General features: G+C 45.8%; 1 protein-coding gene across 2 annotated transcripts in view; it reads left to right on the forward strand.

The window, feature by feature from the left end:
- The first annotated feature begins 6,119 nt into the window (after positions 1-6,119).
- Positions 6,120-23,743, forward strand: part of TCF7L1 (transcription factor 7 like 1) — a 187,583-nt gene continuing 169,959 nt past the window's right edge. Inside the window, exons 1-3 of one of the 2 annotated variants that reach the window (XM_043917765.1) lie at positions 6,120-6,474; positions 6,557-6,620; positions 6,861-6,988. In XM_043917765.1, the coding sequence (XP_043773700.1) occupies positions 6,232-6,474; positions 6,557-6,620; positions 6,861-6,988 (435 nt within the window). In that variant the 5' untranslated portion in view covers positions 6,120-6,231. The remainder of the gene's footprint in view (positions 6,475-6,556; positions 6,621-6,860; positions 6,989-23,743) is intronic. The other variant, XM_043917766.1, reaches the window with a different exon arrangement.

Consider the following 23,743-nt stretch of genomic DNA (forward strand, 5'->3'; position numbering starts at 1 on the left):
TTAAGATTTTTATTCATGTGACATCATTTGTAAAGTAAAATGGCAAGCCACAAACCTGAAGAAAATATTTGTATTAGATATGTCTGACAAGATCTTCATATCCAGAATATACAAAAAGAGTTAGTCGCTCAGTCATGTTTGACTCTGTGCGACCCCATGGACTGAGGTCTGCCAGGTTCTTCTGTCCATGGGATTTCCCAGGCAAGAATACTGGAATGGGTTGCCATTTCCTTCTCCAAGAATATACAAAGAACTCATACAAATAATCTGTAAGAAAAAAATTAAACAATTCAAGAGAAAAGTAGATAAAAGACTTGAACAAGTACTTCATAAAAGAAAATATCCAAATAGCCATGAAGCATGTGAAAAAGTAGTCAACAAGATTAGTCATTGGGAAAAAAAAAAAAAAAAAAAAGATTAGTCATTGGGGAAATATGAATTAAAACCATAATAAGTTTCTAATATGCACCCACCAGAATGGCTAAACCTAATAAATAAATATATTGACAGTACAGATATGGAAGAGAATGTAGAGTGATAGAACTATTGTATACTATTAGTGGGATTGTAAATTGATATATGATCATTTTGTAAAACTCACTGCAATATCTAATAAAGCTGAACAAATGCATATTCCATAACCCAGTAATTACACTTCTAGGACTCAAGAGAAGTGAATATCCAATGAGGTAGAAAACAATGTTCCTAGCAACATCATTTGTATTAGCCCAAAAATGTGAAACTACTCAAACATGGACATCACCAGATGGTCAATAATGAAATTAGATTGATTATATTCTTTGTAGCCAAAAATAGAGCTCTATACAGTCAGCAAAAATAAGATCAGGAGCTGACTGTGGCTCAGATCATGAACTCCTTCTTGCCAAATTCAGACTTAAATTGAAGAAAGTATGGAAAACCACTAGACCATTCAGGTATGACCGAAATCAAATCCCTTACAATTGTAGAGTAGAAGTGACAAATAGATTCAAGGGATTAGATCTGACAGACAGAGTGCCTGAAGAACTATGGACAGAAGTTCTTGACACTGTATAGGAGGCAGTGATCAAGACCATTCTCAAGAAAAAAAGAATTCAAAGAGGCAAAATGGTTGTCTGAGGAGGACTTACAAATAGCTGAGAAAAGAAGAGAAGTGAAAGGTAAAGGAGAAAAGGAAAGATATACCCATTTGAATGCAGAGTTCCAAAGAAGAGCAAGGAGAGATAAGAAAGCCTTCCTCAGTGATCAGTGCAAAGAAATAGAGGAAAACAATAGAATGGGAAAGACTAGAGATGTCTTCAAGAAAATTAGAGATACCAAGGGAACATTTCATGCAAAGATGGGTACAAAAAAGGACAGAAATGGCATGGACCTAACAGAAATAGAAGATATTAAGAAGAGGTGGCAAGACCTATCTAAAACAATCTTCATGACCCAGATAATCATGATGGTGTGATCACTCACCTAGAAATAATATTACCCAAAAGAGGATGAAAAATACTGTATGATTCCACTTATATGTAGCTCAAAAACAGGCAAAACTAATCTCTTATAAGCGTCAGGATATGGACTACTTTTGGGGAAAGGTAAAGATAAGGAGTTTGTGATGGACAGGGAGGCCTGGCGTGCTGAGATTCATGGGGTCGCAAAGAGTCGGACACAACTGAGTGACGGAACTAACTAACTAAAGATGAGAAAAGCATGAAGTTTGTTGTTAATCTTCATCTTGGTGGACACCGACATGTTCCATTGGTGAGAATTCATTTAACTGTGCACTTACACTGTTTTGCAGTTTTGTGTACGCATGTTTGACATGTTGTTAAATGAAGGGAGCTCAAACCATTGCCCTGTGACAACCTAGAAGGGTGGGAGGTGGGAGGGAGGTTCAAGAGGGAGGGGGCAGATGAATACCTATGGCTGTCTCATGTTGATGTTTGGCAGAAACCAGCACAATATTGTAAAGCAATTATCCTCCAGTTAAAAATAAATCAATTTTAAAAATAAAGAAAAAATTACTTAATAAAAGATCTTCCTTCTTCACCTATAACCCCAAAGTCCCTCCTGGTTTCCTTGTATTTATTTATTCAGTTTTAATCATTTTTGGCTGTGCTGGATCTTTGTTTTTGCTCGTGAGCCTTCTCTAGTTGGGGTGGGGGCTACCCTCTAGTTGCCTAGTCCCTCTAATAGTAGAGGCTACTCTCTAGTTGTGGTGCACAGGCCTCTTATTGCGGTAGCTTTTCCTGTCATAGAGCATGGGCTCTAGAGCACAGGCTCAGTAGTTGCGGCATACGGGCTTAGTGGCCCCTCGGTATGTGGGATCTTCCAGGACCAGGGATTGAACCCATGTCCCCTGCATTGGCAGGCAGATTCTTTACTAGTGGATCATCAGGGAAGTCCCTATTTGTCTATCTTACATACAGTGGTGTGTACCTCTTAATCCCAAACTCCAAATTTATCCCTCCCCTCTTCCTCTTTGGGAACCACAAGTTTGTTTTTTGTGAGATGACCCTCATTCTTATCTTCCTCTTCCACATACAGTTCAATTGTTAATCCCAGGAAGACCTACCAGCCTCCACACCATGTTAAATAAGAAATAAAAATCAGGTTAAGAGGATTTTATTTAACATTTCCCTATTTGGGGACCTCGGGGTTGTTTCTAGCTGTTCACTGTGATAATGACAGTTCTACGGGTTTCCTCGTGTACCTGGTTATTTCCTAAGTATAAAATCCTAGAAAACACAGAGTTGAGTCAAAGCGTTTACACTTTTAAAGACTTTTTTCACAGGTATTGCCACACTTCTCTTCAGAAATATTACACAAGGGCATGCCCAGCAGCTATATGTTTCTCAGCACTGGGGCCAAAGCTGGATGTTGTTCTTCTTTTCTACCTTTGCCAACTGATAGATGATAAATGGTCTCTCTCTGCTGTCTCAATTTGCATTTCTTCGAGGTTGATGGGTGTGGTAGGTTGATGATGGCTCACTCCCAAAGATATGTCTAGGTACTAATCCCTGTAACCTGTGAATGTGACCTTATAAGGAAATGGGGTCTTTGCAGGTGTGATTAAGTTAAGGGTTTTTTTTTAAGTTAAGGATCTTGATGGGGAGATTAATCAAGATGATCTGGGTGGGCCCTAAATGACATCACAGTGTCCTTTCTCATAAGAAGGAAGCAGAGAATGAGATTTGACAATGACAAATGAGAAGGCAACGTGACCACAGAGGCAGAAACTAGAGTGATGAGATGGCAAGAGCGCCGGCAGCTACCAGAAGTTGGAAGAGGCAAGGAGTACCTTGTTCCTGGAGCTTCAGAGGGAATGTGATCCTGCCAACACCATGATTTTGATTTAGTGCAACTCATTTTGGACTTCCGGCCTGGAGAACAGTGAGAAAATACATTTCTGGTGTTTTAAGCCACCAAGTTTGCAATGACTTGCTATAGCAACCATGAGAAACTGATGCAATGGATTTTTCACATATTTCTGGACCACATGAAAAACCTTCTGACTTTTAAAAGCTTGTAAAAATGAAATGTCATGCAGTAATATGAACTGCATAATTCTATTTCCATGAGAGTAAACATATACAGTATGTTTGTATATGTGTTTGCATGTGTACATAACTGCTTAAGAAACTATCTGGGAGAATATACACCAAACTAGTAACAATGATTAACTGCAGGGAGGTGTGGGAAGGAGGGAAAGAGTAATTTTAACTTAAAAAAATTTTTTAAATGTTATTTATTTAGTTTTGGCTGCGCTGGGTCTTCATTGCTGCTCACGCTTTTCTCTAGTTGCAGCGAACGCAGGCTACTCTTCATTGAGGTGCTTGGGCTTCTTACTTGAGTGGCTTCTCTTGTTTTGAAGCACAGGCTCTAGGTGGGTGAACTTCAGTGGTTGTGGCTCAAGGGTTTTCTGTAGTTGCAATGAGCAGAGGGTACTCTCTAGCTGAGGTGTGTGGGCTTCTCACTGTGGTGGTTTCTCTTGTTGCAGAGCACAGGCTCCAGGCCCACTGGCTTCAGCAGTTATGGCTCTTGGGTTCTAGAGCTCCAGCTCAGTAGTTGTGGCCCACCGGCTTCGTTGCTCCTCAGCATGTGAGATCTTCCCCAAACAGGGATCAAACCCATACCCCCTCATTAGCAGTGGGACTCTTAAATACTGGACCACCAGGGAAGCGGTAGTCTTACTTTTTAAGTAAGTGAAGTCTTACTTTTTACTCAAGACACTGCTCATAGATGTGGCTCTATTGTTTGAAGAAGCTTTATCAGACTATATTTATGTGTGTGACAATCAGACTATAATTGTGTGAAAATATAGGTAAGTCATATCTGCTTGCTGTATATAATAAAATATGTAGAAAGCAGAAAACAAAACTGTCCCTCTCCTCTCACTTATCCCCTTTCCCAGAAATATTTATTGATAATAATAATTTGGTGCGCATCTTCTCACACTTTTTTCTATGAATAAACAAATGCCAGTATGCCATTTTTCAAGAACAAAAATGAAGAGTGGGTACCATATACATTTCTACTCAAGGGTGTTTCTTCACAATCATTCCTGCATCCTTACCTGCTTCATTCTCCCCAGTGGGTTGTTCCACGGACTTTCACTGTAATAAGACTCAGAACTCTTTATAAACCTCCCTGATGGTTTCAACTTCCCAGGTGGTACAGTGGTAAAGAATCCACCTGCTAACGCAGGAGATACAGGAGAGGCGGGTTGGATCCCTCGGTCAGGAAGATCCCCTGGGGTAGGAAATGGCAACCCACTCCAGGATTCTTGTCTGGGAAATCCCACGGACAGAGGAACCTACTGTCCTTGGGGTCGCAAAGAGTGGGACAGGATTGAGCGATTAAACACACACACACAAACACACACAGAGGCTGCTTGGAACTTTCTTGTATCTGTGACTTTGACCATATGTGTACACGTCACTGGAGAAAACGCCTCTCTCAGTCGTCTTTAAAATTGTTTTAAGTATTCCCATTCTGCCTTTTAAAACAGATGCTCTCACCAATAGTTCCCTACTGCGAAAGACACAAGATTCACTTTTTCAAATTTTGCCGAACTGGGTGGAGAGACGATATTTGAATGTTATCACAGGAGGCATCTGGCATTTCTTTAAGCAAGCGGCCGGCTGGGCATTTTTCATATGATCACTGGCTCCCAAGGCAGCCTCGTGAACGCTTCAGAGGTCACTGGGTCATTTTCCTTCACAACGAATCAAATCCGAATTCTTTCTGAACCCTGCACCGCAAGTTACTCGATTAAGCACCCGGTCTGGAACTATGGGGCGAAGGTGATTTGGGGGATTTCAGCCTGGGTGACTCTGGACAGCTGAACAAAGCTGAAAACCTGAACTGGGGCGGGGGGAGCGTTGGAACCCCACAGGAAAGAGAGGAGCGGGAGGCCGCCGGGCATATTCCGGGTGCCCTAGGCAGGCAAAAGCGATCAAGCCGGGCGGGATCCAGCGCTTCGAGGACTCCAGGCACCGAAGGTCCGGGCAGGTCCGGAGCTTTCCCGCAGGGGGCAGTGCCGCCCGCTAGCGCGCGGATCCGGTGGGAGGGGGTGTGGAGCTGCTGCGGAGTTCTCGGGGTTCTCGGGAAGAAAGTTAGGGGATGCCTAGGGGTGGGGGCGGGACCCGAGCGGTCGGCCCAGAGCCGGGCGGGGGGCAGGCCCGCGGGAGTGCGGGATGGGGCTCGGGGAAGGGGTCCGGGTGAGTCTGGGGGCCAGGCCGTGCGCGCACTGCGGGGAGGCGCAGCCTGGGAAGGTGTGAGCGAGCGGCGTGCGAGTGTGAGGGCGAGTGTGTGCGCGCCGGGGCTCTCCGCGTTCCGCGAGGCGCGCGGGTGTCAGCTTGCAGCCGGGGCTCCTCCCTCCGGCCCCCCTGCCCCGCGCGCCGGTCCCTCCTTCCTTCCCCGCTCGCCCCTCCCCGGCGGGCCAGGCGCTGGGACGCCCCGGTGGAGCAGGCGGCGGCGGCAGCAGCGAGTTGGGGAGCCCCGGGCTCCGCGCTGCCCTAGGGGCCGGAGCCGAGCCGCCCCCGCCCCCGTCCGGTCGCGCCGGCCCCGCTTCCCTCCGGGCCACGCCCTGTCAAAACTTTGTTGCTGCAGCCGCCGGGGCGGCGAGCGGAGCAGGCCGGCGAACGGGAGGGAGGGAGGGAGGGGCGGGCGCCGGGCCGGGCCGGGCGCGGGCGGCGAGGGGCTCGGAGAGCGGCGGCCCCGGCCCGCGGCCCCACCATGCCCCAGCTCGGCGGCGGCGGCGGCGGCGGCTCGGGAGGCGGCAGCGGCGGCTCGGGCGCCGGGGCAGCCGGCGGAGGGGACGACCTCGGGGCCAACGACGAGCTGATCCCCTTCCAGGACGAGGGAGGCGAGGAGCAGGAGCCGAGCAGCGACAGCGCGTCGGCGCAGCGGGACCTGGACGAAGTCAAGTCGTCCCTGGTCAACGAGTCGGAGAACCAGAGCAGCAGCTCGGACTCGGAGGTGAGGAAGCCCCCGCGGCCGACCCCCGGGACCCCGGCCCGGCGCCCGCTCACCCGCCCTCGCCTTTGTGTCTCCTTCGCAGGCGGAGAGGCGCCCGCAGCCCGCCCGGGACGCTTTCCAGAAGCCACGGGACTATTTCGCCGAAGGTACGTGCGGGTCCGGGCTGTCCCCCGCTCCTGGCCCCGCTGCGCTTGGCGCCTCGGCTCGGGTCGCCCTCGGTCCCCCTCGCCCCGGTGGCCGTGCCCCTGCTCTTCGCCCCCGTCGGCCTCAGCCGTCCTGGGGCGCGCGTGGGGGGCGCTTGGATTCCCGGTCCCCGCCCCGGGACCCCTTACCGAGGCGCTGTCCGGAGGGCCCCGGCCTCACCCCCGCCTTGGTTTTACCGGCAGTGAGAAGGCCCCAGGACGGCGCGTTCTTTAAGGGGCCCCCCTACCCTGGCTACCCGTTCCTGATGATCCCGGACCTGAGCAGCCCGTACCTTCCCAACGGACCCCTGTCTCCCGGAGGAGCGCGCACGGTGAGTGCCCGTCCCGCCGCGCCCCGGCGCGCGGGCGGTCGGGGCCCGAGAGATGCGCCCCCGGGCTCGGCGACGGGGTGGGGGATGGGGCCGTCCCGGGAAGATCCCGGGCAGAACTTGCTTACGGAGATGAACCACTCCGGCAGTCGAGGGTTAGGCTGCGCTGGGAGTGCCTGGAACATTCCCTTACATTCTCCCCTTTGGCTGGGGAGCCGCTTCGGGGTCCACTTCTGGCGTTCTCCTTAGTGTCCAGAATTCTTTGCTCGCGCTAAAGAAAAACTTGGATTTGTGCCGGTTGGGCGGGAGTGTGTGTTGAGCGGGGCGTGGAGGGGGGAGGTGGTCTTGCTTTCTTCCTGGAAATCGGTCCGCTTTCCCTGGCAGTTGGGCAGTGGGGCCGGGGGAGGTGGGTTGGCGACGCTGCCCCGCGACTCTAGCTTCGCGGGGCTGCTAAGAGTCGGTTCCTAAGAAACCCAGTATTCGTGGCGGGTTATTCACACACACACACACACACACACATACACACACCCCCTCCCCACCCCCATCCCTTGCGCTGGGGCCTCAACTTTTCTGTAGAGCTCGGGATTTTAAACTCGCCGAGATGATTTCGAGGGCGAATCGAGGCATTCTTCAAGTTGAGGAACTTGGCTTTTTCTCCCTTTGTTGCCGGCTTTTCTCATTTAAAGCGAGCGCTGCGACACTTTAAACCTGTTAATGGGCGCGCATTGTGTGCTGCGCGCTGGCATTTAGAGCGGTGATTAAGCAAATTGACCGGGCCCCAGACGACGTGCAAATGAGGGCGGATTCCTTCGCCCCCTCCCAGGCTCTAACTCCCGCCCCCCGCGTCGCGAGGGCTGCAGCCCTTTGGGCTGGCCGGGTTTTGTGTGTGTGTGTGTGCCCTGAGCTGCCACCCCACCCGAGGGCCCCCAGCCCGGGTGCTAGGTCCGCTGGCAGATCTTGGGTGAACGCCTACCTACTACGTGCCAGGCTCTTGCGCGCTGCTTGGGCGCCTCGCACAGCACAGTGGTTCTCTTTGCTTCCTGCCCAGTTTCCCAGCGCCTGCCAGTTCGTGTTTGATTCGGGGTGGGAGGTGTTTGGCTCCTTAAGAGCTGGCCGGACAAACTCACTTTATGCTCAAGCTGCCCTTCAATGACGATCACAATTAAAGGGCTGCCTGGGAAACGCTGGTGCTGAATGGACCGTCCCTGCTGTCATGGTCCAGCGGTCCGTGGAGAGCGGAGACGTGTGCGGAGGTTCAGAGGGGTCGCTCGGCAGGCCCCTGGGGCGTGCAAGTGGAGGCTGAGGACTCTGACCAACCTAGAGCTGAGTGGGGCCACACAGCTTTCCCTTTCAAGCAGGGAAGACCCTGCATCCTTGGCCCTGCCTTGGAGCATCCTGGGGCCTCCCGAATATAAGTCCTGAAGTGAAATATAAATGAATATAATATATAATATATATAAATGAATATAAATCCTGAAATGAAATGAAATGAAATATAAGCTGAAATGGGACATCTGGCGGTTGCTTTTTCTCATTCATATAAAAAGAAAGAAGGTGTCAGTAAAAGTTGAGCAAAACAAGCCTTTGTTTAGGTTTTCACAGATTCTCGTAGGTGTCCACAGATGTAATTCAGTTCCGAAGGTTTTAGTAGGGTTTCTGTAATTGTGTGTGAGGTCACACTACCGCAGTCCCTTTTCTCCCTTTTACCTTTAGATGTCTGGGAAAAGGAGTTTGGCATTTCTGTGACTCAGCACCGATCTAGATCCGTGTCCTGATGCAGATAAAGTCACCAGAAGTGTTCCAAATATCACCAGTTATTTGCCTGGATCTGGCTCTCTCTTTCCCGTTTCTCACTGCATGCTAAGTAGCTTCATTCGTGTCTGACTCTTTGCCATGGACTGTAGCCCGACAGTCTCCTCTGTCCGTGGGATTTTCCAGGCAAGAATACGGGAGTGGGTTTCTGGTGACAGAATGGTGACAGCTCCCTGTCTTCCTATGCTGTTCGTCCCCTCCCCCTCAAGAGCCCTGAAATGGGACAGATTTTGTTTGTGTCAGTCCCCTCCTTCCTGCTACCATCTTTTACCACCCTTCTTTCTTTTTACCATTTTACATCTTCTTTTACTAAGAGCTCCGAAAGGCTGCTTCTTTTTGGGCCTGGGGCTTCCTGATTACTATATCCAGACCTGCATGGGACTTTTGGAGTCCTCCTTGGTGGAAGCTGAGCTTTCCCCTCTGCATGCTTTTGACTTTTTCCTGCTCATCCCTTCAGCTGTTCCTTGCCTGAGCCCATGTTGCCATCCTGCTTTTTCAGCCTCCAAGAACACTCACCCTCTCCCTGTTACCCTTCATAGGAGACTTGGTATGTCTCATCTCACTCTTTTGTTTCTATCTTGCCTCCCCGGTGAATTGCCCTTGCAGAAGTAAGTTCAGTGCCTCCATGGATTCTGTGCCACTTATGTGTCTGTCATTGGGTTTTGACCTGCCTGGTTACGGAGTTCATTGATGTTTCCTGCATTTATATCAGCTCAGTAGAACCTGCTAATTTGATCCTGTGTTTGGGCATCAGTGACTGTTAGTTAAGCACTTGATTGTCTGAACTCTCAGATTGAGATGATGCTTTTCTGCTAAATGATTATATTAGTGAAATTAATGTGATTCTCACTGAAGGTAAACTATAGGTGCAGACAAAGTGGCCCTTTGTGGGGATCCCTGCCTGGTAAAATGTTTTACGTGGATATTGGGAGGAAAGAAGAGGGAGGAAGGTGGCTGAAGGGTGAGGGGAGTGGTGCCTGGAATGTATGACCTGTTCTCTGGTTTAGCAGCCTTGGTCTTTTTTGGTTTCACCTCCAAGTTTCACAAGCCTGGACTGGCTGCTCTGAGGTCTATAAGTGGTATAAAACCAGGCAACCTCAGTTCTCTTCTGCTTGGAAATATCAAACCAGAGGCAAAAATGAGATTTGGCTGGAGTGTTTTCAGAGTATTAATTGACCCTAGGAATAGCGAACAACAGGGCTGCAGCACCCTCGCCCACTGGCAAAATTCCTTCTGGGACAACTGGGGGCCAGCCAGTCCTCCAGTCTGGCTGTTTCCTCCCCACGCGTTGTGTCCTTTGCCCTCCAATCTGGCTTGGCTGGGAAGTGGCCTCTTCCTGAGCCTCTTTAGAGAAGAGGTCCCCTTAACCTGGGGCGTGTGCCAAGCCTCTGAACCGTGATTCATTCTCCTCTAGAGCCCGGGGGGACCCTGTGGCCTGTGAAGAGAGGACTAACTGCCGCAAACCACCTTTCACTCCTTCCAAGAGTCACCCAAAATTATACATTCATTCATGAAAAGACTTCACCAGTTTACTAAACCACCTCAGTGCTGTTGACTAGAATTTTGTTAGGAAAATGTAAGTCAACGCAGAAGAAAGCAGATGTCAAAAATAGCCTGACGAGTCAGAACCAAAGAGAAAACGCGGAGTGTGGTTCAGCGAGCGAGCTACAAAGTGATAGGAGTTTTGAGTGTGACTGTAGTGTGAGTGCTAATGACATTTTGGAAAAGAACGGTTGCAGGTAGAGTCACTGAGGAAATCGATAGTTTGGGCTCCTATTTATAAATTTTAGAATTACTGTTGTGCTGCTCAAGCTCCAAGTTATTCATTCATACATTTCTCAGGCCATCACAACTCAAATTTCTGTATGCAGTTCCTCTGTCTTCTAAACGTGGGCCCATTTTTTAAGTCCTTGGCATCCCATTGCATCCCATGGGCAGTCTTGCTGATATCTGATACAGAGGAACCCAAGCAGAAATCTTTGTGTATGTATTAGAGAAGTTTTCTGGGGTTTTTTTGGAGTTGTATGTAAAAGCCCAGTCAAACTTTTTCTTTTGGAAGATCAGTGTAAAAGATCAGTATAAACATGCTGCTTTTGGGAAAGTTCTTTTAAGCCATTTCATCTAAATATAACTTCTGTTCCATTTTTTTCTAAATATAACTCAGGGTTTAATGAGGTCTTTTCACATGGATTGAGCATTTACGAGTACCCTGTCTGCGTTGCTGAAGTTTTGGCACTTAGGTTGCTGGGGTGACAGTTAGTGACAGACTCTGCAGAGTCCCTTTTCTTTGAGTGGGTGGATCCGGCAGGGAATACCTGCTTGCTCTGTTATAGTTTTGGAAAGTTTTGGGTTGGTTTCATTCTTCATTGATCTCACTTCTAGGGAATCTTGAGGAGAAAGTAGGTTAGTGCCTGTATACACACACATCTAACCTACAACGCAGAGTGTCCCAGGCTTTACAGTGATGTGCAGAGTTACCCCAAAAATTGTGGCATAAAAAAGGAATTTAAATGATTATCTCACTGGAAAATGCATTATGCAAAGATCCTACTTATATTCCAAGTTAGAGTCCTTTTTTACTGGCTAAGCTGAGGAAATTCAGATTGGCATCCTTAAGATAAGGTCGTAACTCCTTGACTTCATCTGATGTTTATTGAGGACTTATCATGGCCAATGACTAAGGGGCTGTGAGAGTTAGGATGAATTAGAACCAACTTTGCCCTGAAGGACTTAAAAAGTGAGTTAGGAAGAAGTAATGTTAGTACAGACCATTAGGAAGGCTCTTGTTAAGAGTCAAGCTAGTTCAGAGGAAAATTTGAAGAATAAAGAGTAGAAAAATTGTTTGGGGCTGGCATGGTCAAGGAAAGCAGGTAAAGGAAACTGTTTTAAATTGGTCCCTGTCACTCACCATTCTTTAGTTCAAAGTACTTCTTGTTGAGGGACTTCCCTGGTAATCCAGTGGTTAAGACTTCACCTTCCAGTGCAGAGGTCATGGGTTTGATCCCTGGTTAGGAAGCTAAGATCCCGTATGCCTCCTGGCCAAAAACCCCCAAAAGATAAAACAAGCAATATTGTAACAAAGTAATTCTTGTTGACAATAAAAAACTTAAAAGTAGTAAGGTGGTTAGAATGAAAAGTGGAAGTTCTGCACCCATGTCTTGAGGTAGAAGGCAGCAGAGGGAGAGCATAGGCATGGAGGAAGGGAAAGGTCAGGGCCGTTTGGGCAATGAAAGTTCTTCCATTGGTCTGGAAAGATAAAGGGCCAGACCTTGAAAGCCAGTGAAGGAATCTGGTCTTATTTAAGAGGCAGCAGAGAACCATCCAAAGTTCTGCTGGGAGGCAATGTGACTTGTACTTGTGCTTAGAAGGATAATAGTGATTGTGGAGAGAGGACCTGGGAGGAGCTAGAATGCTTGGGACACTCAGGGGAGTCCAGGGGTGAGGTGAAAGGGGCTTAGAATATTTGAATGGGAAGGAAGAGTAGGATGTGGGAGACTGGCATGGTTGCTTGAATTTGTGTTTGGAGAGATGGTAGATGGAAGGATGGAAAGGAGGGAGGGAAGAAGGGAGAAAGGGAGGGAGGGAGGGAGGGGGTGGCTGATGTCACAGGTAACTGCTAATGTCAGCCTGGATGACCTGAGGGGTGACTTGGAGCAGATGGGGCCGTGCTCTGCCATCTTTGCCTCCCCAGTGCTGGACGGATGCTTATCGTGAACTGTTTGAGTAATGAAAGCCCACACAAGTTTATCAGAGGCTCTCACTTGGAGGAACTGCTGAGTCTCATTGGTGGCACCTTGAGTTTGAGAGGATATTAAGGGAATAGTTGAAACTGAAGCAATAGGATGATGCAAGGAGTGGGAGAAGAAAGGAGGGGGAATATCAGAGCAGAGAAATCACTGAGGGAGGATGGAAAGGAACACTTGCTAAGGAGGGAGGAGACCTTAGGTATGGTGATGGCACAGAAGCTGGAGGGAAGAGAGAGGGGAGGGGGGTGTCCTCAGGGTCAGATGCCACAGAGAGAGGCAATAAGAGGACTGAGAAGTCAAAAGGAGCTCTAGGAAGTCACTAATCGGGAAGTAACTGGTGCCCACAGAGAGCAGCATTCAGGTGTGTGGTGATGAGAAAGGTAGGTAGGGGACTTCCAGGGTCCAGTGGCTAAGAATCCGCCTGCCAATGCAAGGGACATGGGTTCGATCCCTAGTCCAGGAGAGATTCCACATACCAAGGAACAACTAAGCCCATATGCCACAGCTACTGAAGCCCATACACCTAGAGCCTGTGCTCCATAGCAAGAGAGGCCACTTCAGTGAGAAGCCTGTGCACCACAACTGGAGAGTAGCCCCCGCTTGGTGAAACCAGAGAAAGCCCAAGTGCAGCAAGGAAGACCCAGCGCAGCCAAAAGGAGAGAAGTTAAAAAAAAAAAAGGTAGGTAGTCAGGGATAGATACTAGCTTCAGGCTTCTCAGTCAGGCGTTCAGGTGCTATCTCCAGGACTGGTCCTGCAGTGTGGCCCGTCGCTCATTCCTCAGCCAGAACCCACACCAGACTCTACACACACACACACACACACACACACACACACACACACACACACACACACACACTCCTCAGCCAGACACACACACACACACACACACACACACACACACACTCCTCAGCCAGAACCCACACCAGACTCTACACACACACACACACACACTCCTCAGCCAGAACCCACACCAGACTCTACACACACACACACACACACACACACACACACAGACACACACACACGAGCAGCCTTGTATCCTATACACTTCACACACACACACACACACACACACACACACACACACACACACACACACACACACACACACACGAGCAGCCTTGTATCCTATACACTTCACTTCCTTGACTGGTCCTGCAGTGTGGCCCGTCGCTCATTCCTCAGCCAGAACCCACACCAGACTCTATACACACACACACACACACACACACACACGAGCAGCCTTGTATCCTATACACTTCACTTCCGGTCTACCATAACCTCACCAGACTCTACACACACACACACACACACACACACACACACACACACGAGCAGCCTTGTATCCTATACACTTCACTTCCGGTCTACCATAACCTCACCAGACTCCACACACACACACACACACACACACACACACACACACACATACATATACACACGAGCAGCCTTGTATCCTATACACTTCACTTCCGGTCTACCATAACCTCACCAGACTCTACACACACACACACACACACACACACACACACACACACACACACACACACACACACACACACACACATACATATACATATACACACGAGCAGCCTTGTATCCTATACACTTCACTTCCGGTCTACCATAACCTCACCAGACTCTACACACACACACACACACACACACACGAGCAGCCTTGTATCCTATACACTTCACTTCCGGTCTACCATAACCTGGAAGGTGGTCGGAACACACACACACACACACACACACACACACACACACACACACACACACACACACACACACACACACACACACACACACACACACACACACACACACACACACATACACACGAGCAGCCTTGTATCCTATACACTTCACTTCCGGTCTACCATAACCTGGAAGGTGTTGGAAAACCAGACCCTGGACAGATGTGCTGTGGCAGATGGAGGGGAAGAGCTGCAGGCTGTGGAGATTCCTTGCAGGATGCTGGAGAGGGAGCTTGTTTGTACAGGGTAGGGTGGAGGGTGAATGGGAGACAGAGGGAGGAAAAGATGAGACTGAGAACTTTGAGAAGAAGGCAGTCTTCTTCCCTTATAGATGGAGGATACTGTGCAGCTCCATCTACCAAACAGTAGGTGTTGTCCTCCTGACTTTGCAGGCGAGCCCAAGAATTGAAGAGGATGTAGAAAAATGCAGAGGTGGAGTTGCAGAAATTGAGAGCGGAGTGCATTGGTTGGCTAGATGGCTTTGAGATTCTCAGAAAAACCAAGGGTAGGTTGGCTGGGGTTTTTGTTGGCAGTGAGCAAACTACAGGCCCTTTCTCTGTACCCAGTTATAAAGCCAAACTTGTTGGGAACCTTTTAGCTACATGTTAATAATGAAATGTTTGTGCATTGATTGAAAGATATGACACACACTTGGGAAATTTTTCCTCTTTTTATTGTCTGGAGCTGGCTGACTTTGATGGGGGATAGAGGTGGGGGACCAAAACCCAACTCATTTGCAGTCAGGGCCAGATGTTGGGACGTGATAAGTAATTAGGGATGGGAAAGGACTGACCACATAAAAGCTGGTAGAAAATTGCCCCATGTTGGCTAATCTAATAATGTATTTTTAGAGGCGGTTTTTATATGTTCTATGTTTTATTGTCTTCTCCTAAACTGGATTGGATTAAGGGAGCAATGAAATAATTGCAGTTTCCAAAACCTTGGCATTTGGGAATGAGGGAACATGGGGGAGGTAAGGGGGGCTTGCCTTTTCCTCTATACTGTGTGTGCTGCCCAGGGAATGTCTCTGGGGTACCGGGCAACTTCTTTCTGACATGCTCCGAGTTTTCCCTCAATTTTTCAGACACCTTTAAGGTTCTAAAGGCTTTAGGTTCAGAATCCTAATTCTTTTCTTTTCATTATGTGTATTGTTCAGTCACTAAGTCACTCAGTCACTAAGAGTTCTTGTGACCCTATGGACTACAGTACACCAGACTTTCCTGTCCTCTACTGTCTCCCTGAGTTTGCTCAGACTCATGTCCATTGAGTCAGTGATGCCATCCAACCGTCTCATCCTCTGTGATCACCTTCTTCTGCCTTCAATCTTTCCCAGCATCAGTGTCTTTTCCAATGAGTCAGTTCTTCGCATCAGGTGGCCAAAGTATTGGAGCTTCAGCTTCAGCATCAGTCCTTGCAATGAATATTCTGGGTTGATTTCCTTTAGGATGGACTGGTTGAATCTCCTTGTATAGCCTACAGATTTTCAGGGGAAAAATGACCTTTTAGTTTAGAAATACACTTCAAAATTTGAAAATTAAATCATAAAAATGTTTCCCTGAACATGGCTCTTTTCATGAGTTTTTGTGGAAGTAGTAAGGGATGAGACCCAGTCACCTGGAGTCCTCAGGACAGGAAATGAAGTCACAGGCACACTTTCAAACCATGCCAGCAGTTTAGAAATCTATTGGAAGTGAAAGTTGCTCCGACTCTTTGCAGCCCCATGGATTATACAGTCCATGGAATTCTCCAGGCCAGAATACTGAAACGGGTAGCTGGTCCCTTCTCCAGGGGATCTTCCCAATCCAGGGATCGAACTGGTGTCTCCTGCATTGCAGGTGGATTCTTTACCAACTGAGCTTCCAGGGAAGCCCCTTAGAAATCTGTTGGGTTGTCCAAAAAAGCCGTTTGGGTTTTTCCGTAATATTGTACAGAAAAAGCCAAACAAACTTTTTGGTCAACCCCGTGTTTCATTCAAAAGGAGGAACAAAGCTCTAAGTTTTCATCCCAGTTGAAGAAAATAAGTATAAAATAAGTGTAAACAAAAAATTCAGAGACGAAGAAACGTTGAATGTCTACTAAATATGTGAATAGTTAAAAACAACCACCATTTTTTGGCCATCAGGTTAACAAAGGTTTTGTCTTACTAAGACCGTTAAATGGCAAATGTGTGGTGAAGTGGGTGTTCTTAGTTGCTGTTCTTGAAGGCTGTTGACAGCCCACCCACCAGGAAAGAACTTGGCAATGGTTCCTAAAACTTGAACACTTGTCACTGCTTCTGACCTGCTAAGAAATAAATACTTGCTATTCCCATTTTGCTGCTGGGCAGACAGACTTGTAGACGTCAAGTGTCTCTCTAAGGTCACACAACTGGTCATTAACAGCACAAAGATTTGAAATTCGTTGTGAGTGCAAAGTCTGGGTCTTCCCATTCCACCCTTGTGACTCTCTACGCATGCCTGATGCCTCTAGCTCCTCCTCCTCTTGGAAGAAGGGCAGGTGACCTTTGTCTTTCTGTTCAGGAATCTGTGAGTTATCAGTTTGAGTGAAGGGCGGGTAGGTTTGTTCCAACTTGGACCTGAGAAGGTAGCTTCCCAAATAAATAGTTGTATAAGTGAGTGAGCAGCTGTGGTTCAAATTCTTCCTCTAGTATACTGTCTATGCTCCACAGGTGTTAAGCAACCTTTAGAGGGCAACCCCAGGAGCTTCACTAGCTTGTTGCCTTCAGAGAAAACAGTGGTTATCTGCTAACATAGACATGAACTTTTCTAAACAGGGTTGAGGGACTGTCTTTCCTGGTTGAAATCAGTGAGGCTTGGAAGAATACACAAGTGTGTCTTGCAAGGAACGAGGCGGGAGGAGCAGGCTGGCTCCTACCCCTGCGATTTGGATTACAACATAGTTTGGTTAACAAACCGAGCTCTGGTGAACCAAGTATGCAAATATTATTTTCTTATTGTGCATTTTGTAAAATATTTTATAAATTGGTTGCTTTTAAACAAGTTCTTTAGAAATTAAAAATCCCCCCCAATCACTTGTAATTCTTGGAGTAAATTGACTGTGAAAGAAGTAAATGCTAAATATTTACACAGAGATTTGCAGACAATGTGTTAGTCCCCATCACCATCCCTTTTCTGTGTGTGTGTGTGTGTGCACGCGTGTGTGTAAGATGGTTTAAAATTAGGAATCAGGTAATCTGATACATTTTCATTCACTTCCCAAATTTACCTTCTAGGTGGTCTCTTTCTGAAAACAGTAGCATGGCGGAAAGAATTATAAGGGGCTTCCATGGGTTGCAAAGAGTCGGACATGACTGAGTGCTAACTGCAGAAGTATGGTTAATAGAAGTTGGGGAGGCTCCGGAAGTCCTAGCTAAGCCCTCCTGGGAATTTGCATATTACAAGGCACTAATCTTAGTGAGGTAATTGTCTTACATACTTTGTAAAGTAAACAGGGCCGTTATTTGTAGGAATGTCTATAGAAAGTATGTTGTGTGGAAGAGCAGAGATGTAAATATGAGATAGTAACTGTGATTAAGAAATAGATGGATCTAATGATAAGGAAGAAAAAAGAAATAGGAACTGCGGTATGAAAAGTTCAATTTCACACTGCTGTATTTAAAATAAATAACCAACAAGGGAGAGAAAGGGGAAAAGAAAAGCTGATCAATTTATGAATCCAGATTTGTTGGCAGTAGTGATTTCTGATGTTTGGGACTATACTCTTCTCTGTAAATTCCAAAAAGGGTATACCAGAGTCACTAGAATCAGATGGATTTACAGCGCATACCTTCTAGGAGTGCACTGGGTGTTCCTCTCTGAGATTCTTGTGCAAGGACTCTGCTTGGGTATCCTGCAGCCCTCTGAGCCGGGAAGGACCATCCAGCTCTCCCGGTGATAAGCAGCACAAGCTTAGTGAGATGGGGTGCTTGCCCAAGATCAGACGGTTATGAGGTTATGAGCGATGAAAACAGGATGGGAGCTCAGCTGTATCCCCTGGAGTTCTACCCTCCCCCCCACCCCCCCCCCCCCCCCCCGCAGGGAGATCCACAGCAACTCTGGCAGAAAGCAATGCTATGGAGGAAATGCACCTCGAAATATTTCTTTGTTAAACTCGAACACCTGACCCATGATGAATGATTCATAGACATGTGTTGAATGTTGACTGCATGAATATTTAAACCTCAATATTTTTAAAAAGCAGCCTGTAGGCACCTGTAGTGTTGCAGGGTGCTCTGTTATACCATTTACAACTGGTACCACGTCTGATGGTACAATCTCTGTTTTATCCACAAGGATGCTGAGACTGAGTAAGTGGAAGAGCCCAGAGTCACCTATCCTGAAAGTTGTGAAGCCATCATTCCAGGGACAGTGCTGCCATTTCCCCTCTCCTGGAAGTGGACAGGCCAAATTAATGTAAAAGTGCCATTTGGAGCAAGATACAAAGAAATGGCGCACAAGTGAAAAAATGAGTAATAAGCAACGTCTCTACATTCATTCTTTTCAGTGGCATCCCCAGCCCTTTAAGAGGAGGAACTGTAATCACTGCTTCTGCCTGGGGTAGAGACAGAGGCTTAATGGTGGGTGTCTTTATAGTTTCAGAGACAGTATTCATTGCAATCTTAATCTTTCTTTGCTTGTCTTTGCTGTGCAGCTCCACGTGATCTGTTTTTTTCCCCCTTCAGTTTCCCTTGCGTTTTGCTTTGACATCTTGAGGAGGTAAACTTGGGTCCTTAGATACTGCAATATGCAGTATTGGTCAGTACATCTGGTGACTCGGTCTACTGCCTACTGCCACTCCTGACCAGCCCCCCTTGCTTGTACATGTGTGAGTATTTGTATGCAAATTAGATACAGCCATTACTTATTAATCATATCATCTATCTAAACATTTCTAGGTAGGTTGCATAAAGGAGAGGTATAGTGGGAGTCTTAGGGATATGTGAGATGAAAACACATCATATTTAACTTACAGCACAAACGTTTCTGTTAATAAAATGCTTGTCAGGGGGAGAGACATTGGTCTGAAGCTTTGAAGTGGGAAAGAGATCTTCACCCATGTGTTCCCAGGCCCTCCTAAGCAGAGTTAATACAGGAAGGAGTGGAGAGGGTAAGAGAGCCTAGAGTTAGCCAGAGTCCCTTAATAAGTGTTCCTTTCACTTTGCACTGAAAAGAGAGAGGACCAGTGGAGAGAAGCCCAAGGACTGAAGGGTAGAAAAGCATCCTCCAGTGACCGGCGGTGTCTGTGGCTAAGGGGTCTGCGACTGGGGCTTGGCTGCAGTCAGACCTTGGACCCTAGCCCAGCCATGGTCTGGCTCTGTGCCCCTGTGCCCCAGGGCCCTCTTAGGCAAAATAGGGATAGTGGTAGTATTTGAGAGTCACTGAATTAACATTTTGGCTGAATGGACTACGTTTTAAAACCAGGATTTGTTCAAGGCTTAAATTAAATAGCAACATCATAGAATGAGTCTCTGGGATATAAGAAGAAATGTCAGTATTATTACAATTTTATTAATATGTTTAGTGACCAAAAATTTTAACTAATATTTTAATACATGGATACTTTCTTGCAGTATTTTAAAATACATTTTAGGAAACGATGGAATGGTATCATCAGGGGAGAACCAGAAATGCTTAAACAATTAGTTAGTACATCAACTTCAGTACTTGGTGCGTGGTTTTGAAGTTTACATGGTTATCAGTTCCCTTTGAAAAGACTTATATATGACTTTCAAAGGATTATGGGTTTGGGGACTTCTTTTGAAATCTGAAGTTAAAGCTTCCCCTGATTTCAGTGTAGGGGGTGTGGTTCAGTTCCTGGTTGGGGAGCTATGCCTTGTGGCCCAAAACCCAAAAAGTAAAATAGAAACAATATTGTAACAAATTAAGTCAAGACTTTAAAAGTGATCTGTATCAAAAAAGCAACAAAACAGATTAGTGGTTTGTGTGAGATCATCTATCAATAGGATGATGTTCATACAATTAATTCATACACACACACAAGTTTTAACTTTTTATTTTGGAATAATTTTAGGCATAGGAAAGGATGCAGACTCATACAGAGAATTTCTATATACTTTCCTCCAGATTTCTCCAAATGTTAACATTTATTACATTTTAAAAATCTTTCTTTCTATAACTTTTTTTCTGAATCATTTGAGAGGAAGTGACCCACTAGATAGCTTTGTGTGTTTGTCCTAAAACCAAGGACATTTACCATGATATAATTATCCAAATCAGGAAATTAACATCAAGACAGCCCTGCTGTCTCAACTACAGACCTTATTCAGTTGTTGGCTGATTGTCTTCCTAATGGCTTTTGTCATAAAAGAAAATGTTAAAAATTTTTGGTGGGGATGGGAGGTGTCCAGAAGGGGCCTAAGACCATGTGCTATACTTAGTTGTCAGATATTTTTAGTCTCCCTCAGTCTAAAATAGTTTTTTTTTTTTTAATAATTTTATTTTTAGTCTCCCTCAGACTAGAAAAGTTTAAAAAAAAATAGTTTTATTTATTTATGGCCATGCTGGGTCTTTGTTACTGCACAGGCTTTTCTCCGGTTGCAGCGATTGGGGGGCGTTGCTCTTGGTTGTGGTGCTTGGGCATCTCATTGTGGTGGCTTCCCTTGTTGCAGAACACGGGCTCTAGGACATGTGGGCTTCAGTAGCTCTGGGGCTCTAAAGCACAGGCTCTGTAGTTGTGGTGTACAGGCTTAGTCATTCCACAGCACGTGGGATCCTCCCAGACCCCTGTCTCTTGCACTGGCAGGCAAATTCCTTACCACTAAGCCACCAGGGAAAGCTCTAGGACAGATTTTTGAACTGTGTCTTGTATTGACTTTTTAAGAATACAAGCCATTTATTTTGTAGGACCTTGAACTTTTTTTTTTCCCCTAATGTTTCTTCAAGTAGATTTTGGGCAAGAATACTGCAAAATTGATGTCCTTCTCAATGCTTCTCCTAAGAGGTACCATCTGTTTTTCCCATTCATAGGTGGTGGTTAATTTTGATCATTTGGTTAAAATTCATGGGGTCCCAAAGAGTCAAACACGACTGAGCGACTGGACTGAATTGAACTGAACAAGATTTATCCAAGAAAGTTACTGTTTTTTAATGTTTCTTCTTTGTATGTGTATATGTGTGTTTTAAATTTATTTTTAATTGGATGATAGTTTCTTTACAATGTGAAAGTTACTATTTTTACTGTTTGTGATTATGAGTATCTTATGAGGAGATTCTTTGGGACTATGTAAGTATAGCATTGTTCATCACTTTCAACTACTGGTTTTAGTATCCACTGATGTTTCTTACCAGAAACAGTTATCACTGGGGTAGTGGCCAAATTTTTTGTTTTATTTATTTATTTTTGTATTTTTGATGAAAATTGTATGGTGGTTGGATTTTTAACGTTTGTTATTTTAACTCAGGAACAATTTCTCAGCTCTGTAAGTTGTTGAATTGTTTATCATATTTGCGAATACTAAGATGAAGGAACAAGATGACTTTGGTCCTTTTTAAAAAATAATAGTTTGTTCTTCATAGTTTTTATGATCTTTATTATGCCAACATCAATGATAAATCAGTGATTTACCAAGAACTTAACGACTCATGATTTTGAGATCTTGTGAAATATTGAGGTAGCAGAGCTGACATTTTGTACTTCATTCTTCATAGAATGTAAAGAAGTTCCTAATTGGGATTTTTAGGTTCTTATCTGATGACTGGAGTTTCTCATAGTCTGTCTAGATTTTCTCAAATGCAACCCCAGGGGTCTTTAAACCTGTTTTTCTGCCTCCTGTATTTCTTGAAAATAGTTAGCTAGATTTAGATTCTTGATCAGGCTCCAAGGTTCTCTCTCTCCTTTTAAAATTTTTTTTATTTTTTAACTTTTTGGGTTCTGTAAATTGACTTTCATAGATTTTCTTTTACTTCTTACTTTATTTTTGCATGACTCTTTCATAAATGGCCTTTCACGGAGAGGCACTGAAGGTCTGCCTGTCTCTTTGTGGTATTAGCAACCGCTGATAATCATCACCCACATCACCTGTGAGCAGTTTCAAACTGGCCATAGTCTGTCTGTATCATTGCTTCTCCATCTATCAGCTGTAACATTTTCAAAAAGAGAAACTACCTTTCATCAATTACTAAGTTACCTTAGATCAGAGATCTGCAAACTAAGGTCCACAGGCTAAATCCAACCCAATGTTTATTTTTGTAATTAAAGTTTCATTGAAACAGCCATGCGCATTCATTTGCATATTGTCTATGGCTGCTTTTGCACAGCAACGGCTGGGTTGAGCAGTTGCCGTTGGGGCCATAAGTGGCCCATGTGTGCATGTATGCTCACTCAGTCGCCAAGTCGGTATTCGGGTCCTTGTGACCCTATAGACTGTAGCCTGCCAGACTCCTCTGTCCATGGGATTTTCCAGGTGAGAATACTGAAGTGAATTGCCATTTCCTTCTCCAGAGGATCTTCCTGACCCAAGGATCAAACTTGTCAGGCACAAGTTTGATCCTGCTTGTCAGGCACATTCTTTACCACTGCACCACTTGGGAAGCCCCATAAGTGGCTCACATTGCTGAAAAGATCTGGCCCTTGACAGAGACAGTTTGCTGACCCCTGCTCTAGATTATATGGAAAAAACAATTTAAATGTTTGATCCTTTCTCCAGTTTTCAGTTGTCCTATTATCCTGCAAAGGTGATCACTGAAGTTTTTTTTTTTTTTAAATATTGTTACAGATTCATGGATGTAAACCTATTTGGTATAGTTCAACTGATTTACAATTATTATCTTTATTAAAACTCAAATTGCCACATCTTTAGCCAGCGGGAGCCTTTTCAAGTTGGTTCCTGAGTTTTTGTGTATACAATCTTAGCGGTCTTTGATGCTTCCGGGATTACTGGTATGGTGTTCCAGGTTCATCTTGTGGATTTCCTGCCGTAGACCTGGGGCCAGATATTTCTAGGCTCTCTGCTTCCTTTCAGTGAAAGGTGTTATTTAGAGACCATAGTCTGAATGCTAAGGGTACATATATAAAACTCCCAAAGGGTGTTCTGTTTAATGTTATGAGTGCATTAACTAATCCGTAGAATTTGAAAGTAGAACGTAATAGCTGTGATTTTAAAACACACAATCACTTCTTTTGTTCTAAAAGTATGTAATGTTCCCTATTTTTATTTATTTATTTGGCTACGTGGAGTCTTAGTCGTGGCATGCGGGGTCTTCCTCGTTGCATCATGCAGGATCTTCCCATGCGGCACACGGAGTCTGTAGTTGTGACGCCTGCTCAGTGGCTGTGGCAGGCAGGCACTCTAGTGTTGGCTTGCAGGTTTAGTTGCACCTTATCATGTTGGATCTTAGTTCCCCTCTGCAGGGATCGAACCTACATCCTCTGTATTGGAAGGTGGATTCTTTACCACTGGACCACCAGGAAAGTCCTAATGTTC

Source organism: Cervus elaphus, chromosome 11 (assembly GCF_910594005.1).
Source record: "Cervus elaphus chromosome 11, mCerEla1.1, whole genome shotgun sequence".
NCBI lineage: Eukaryota > Metazoa > Chordata > Mammalia > Artiodactyla > Cervidae > Cervus > Cervus elaphus.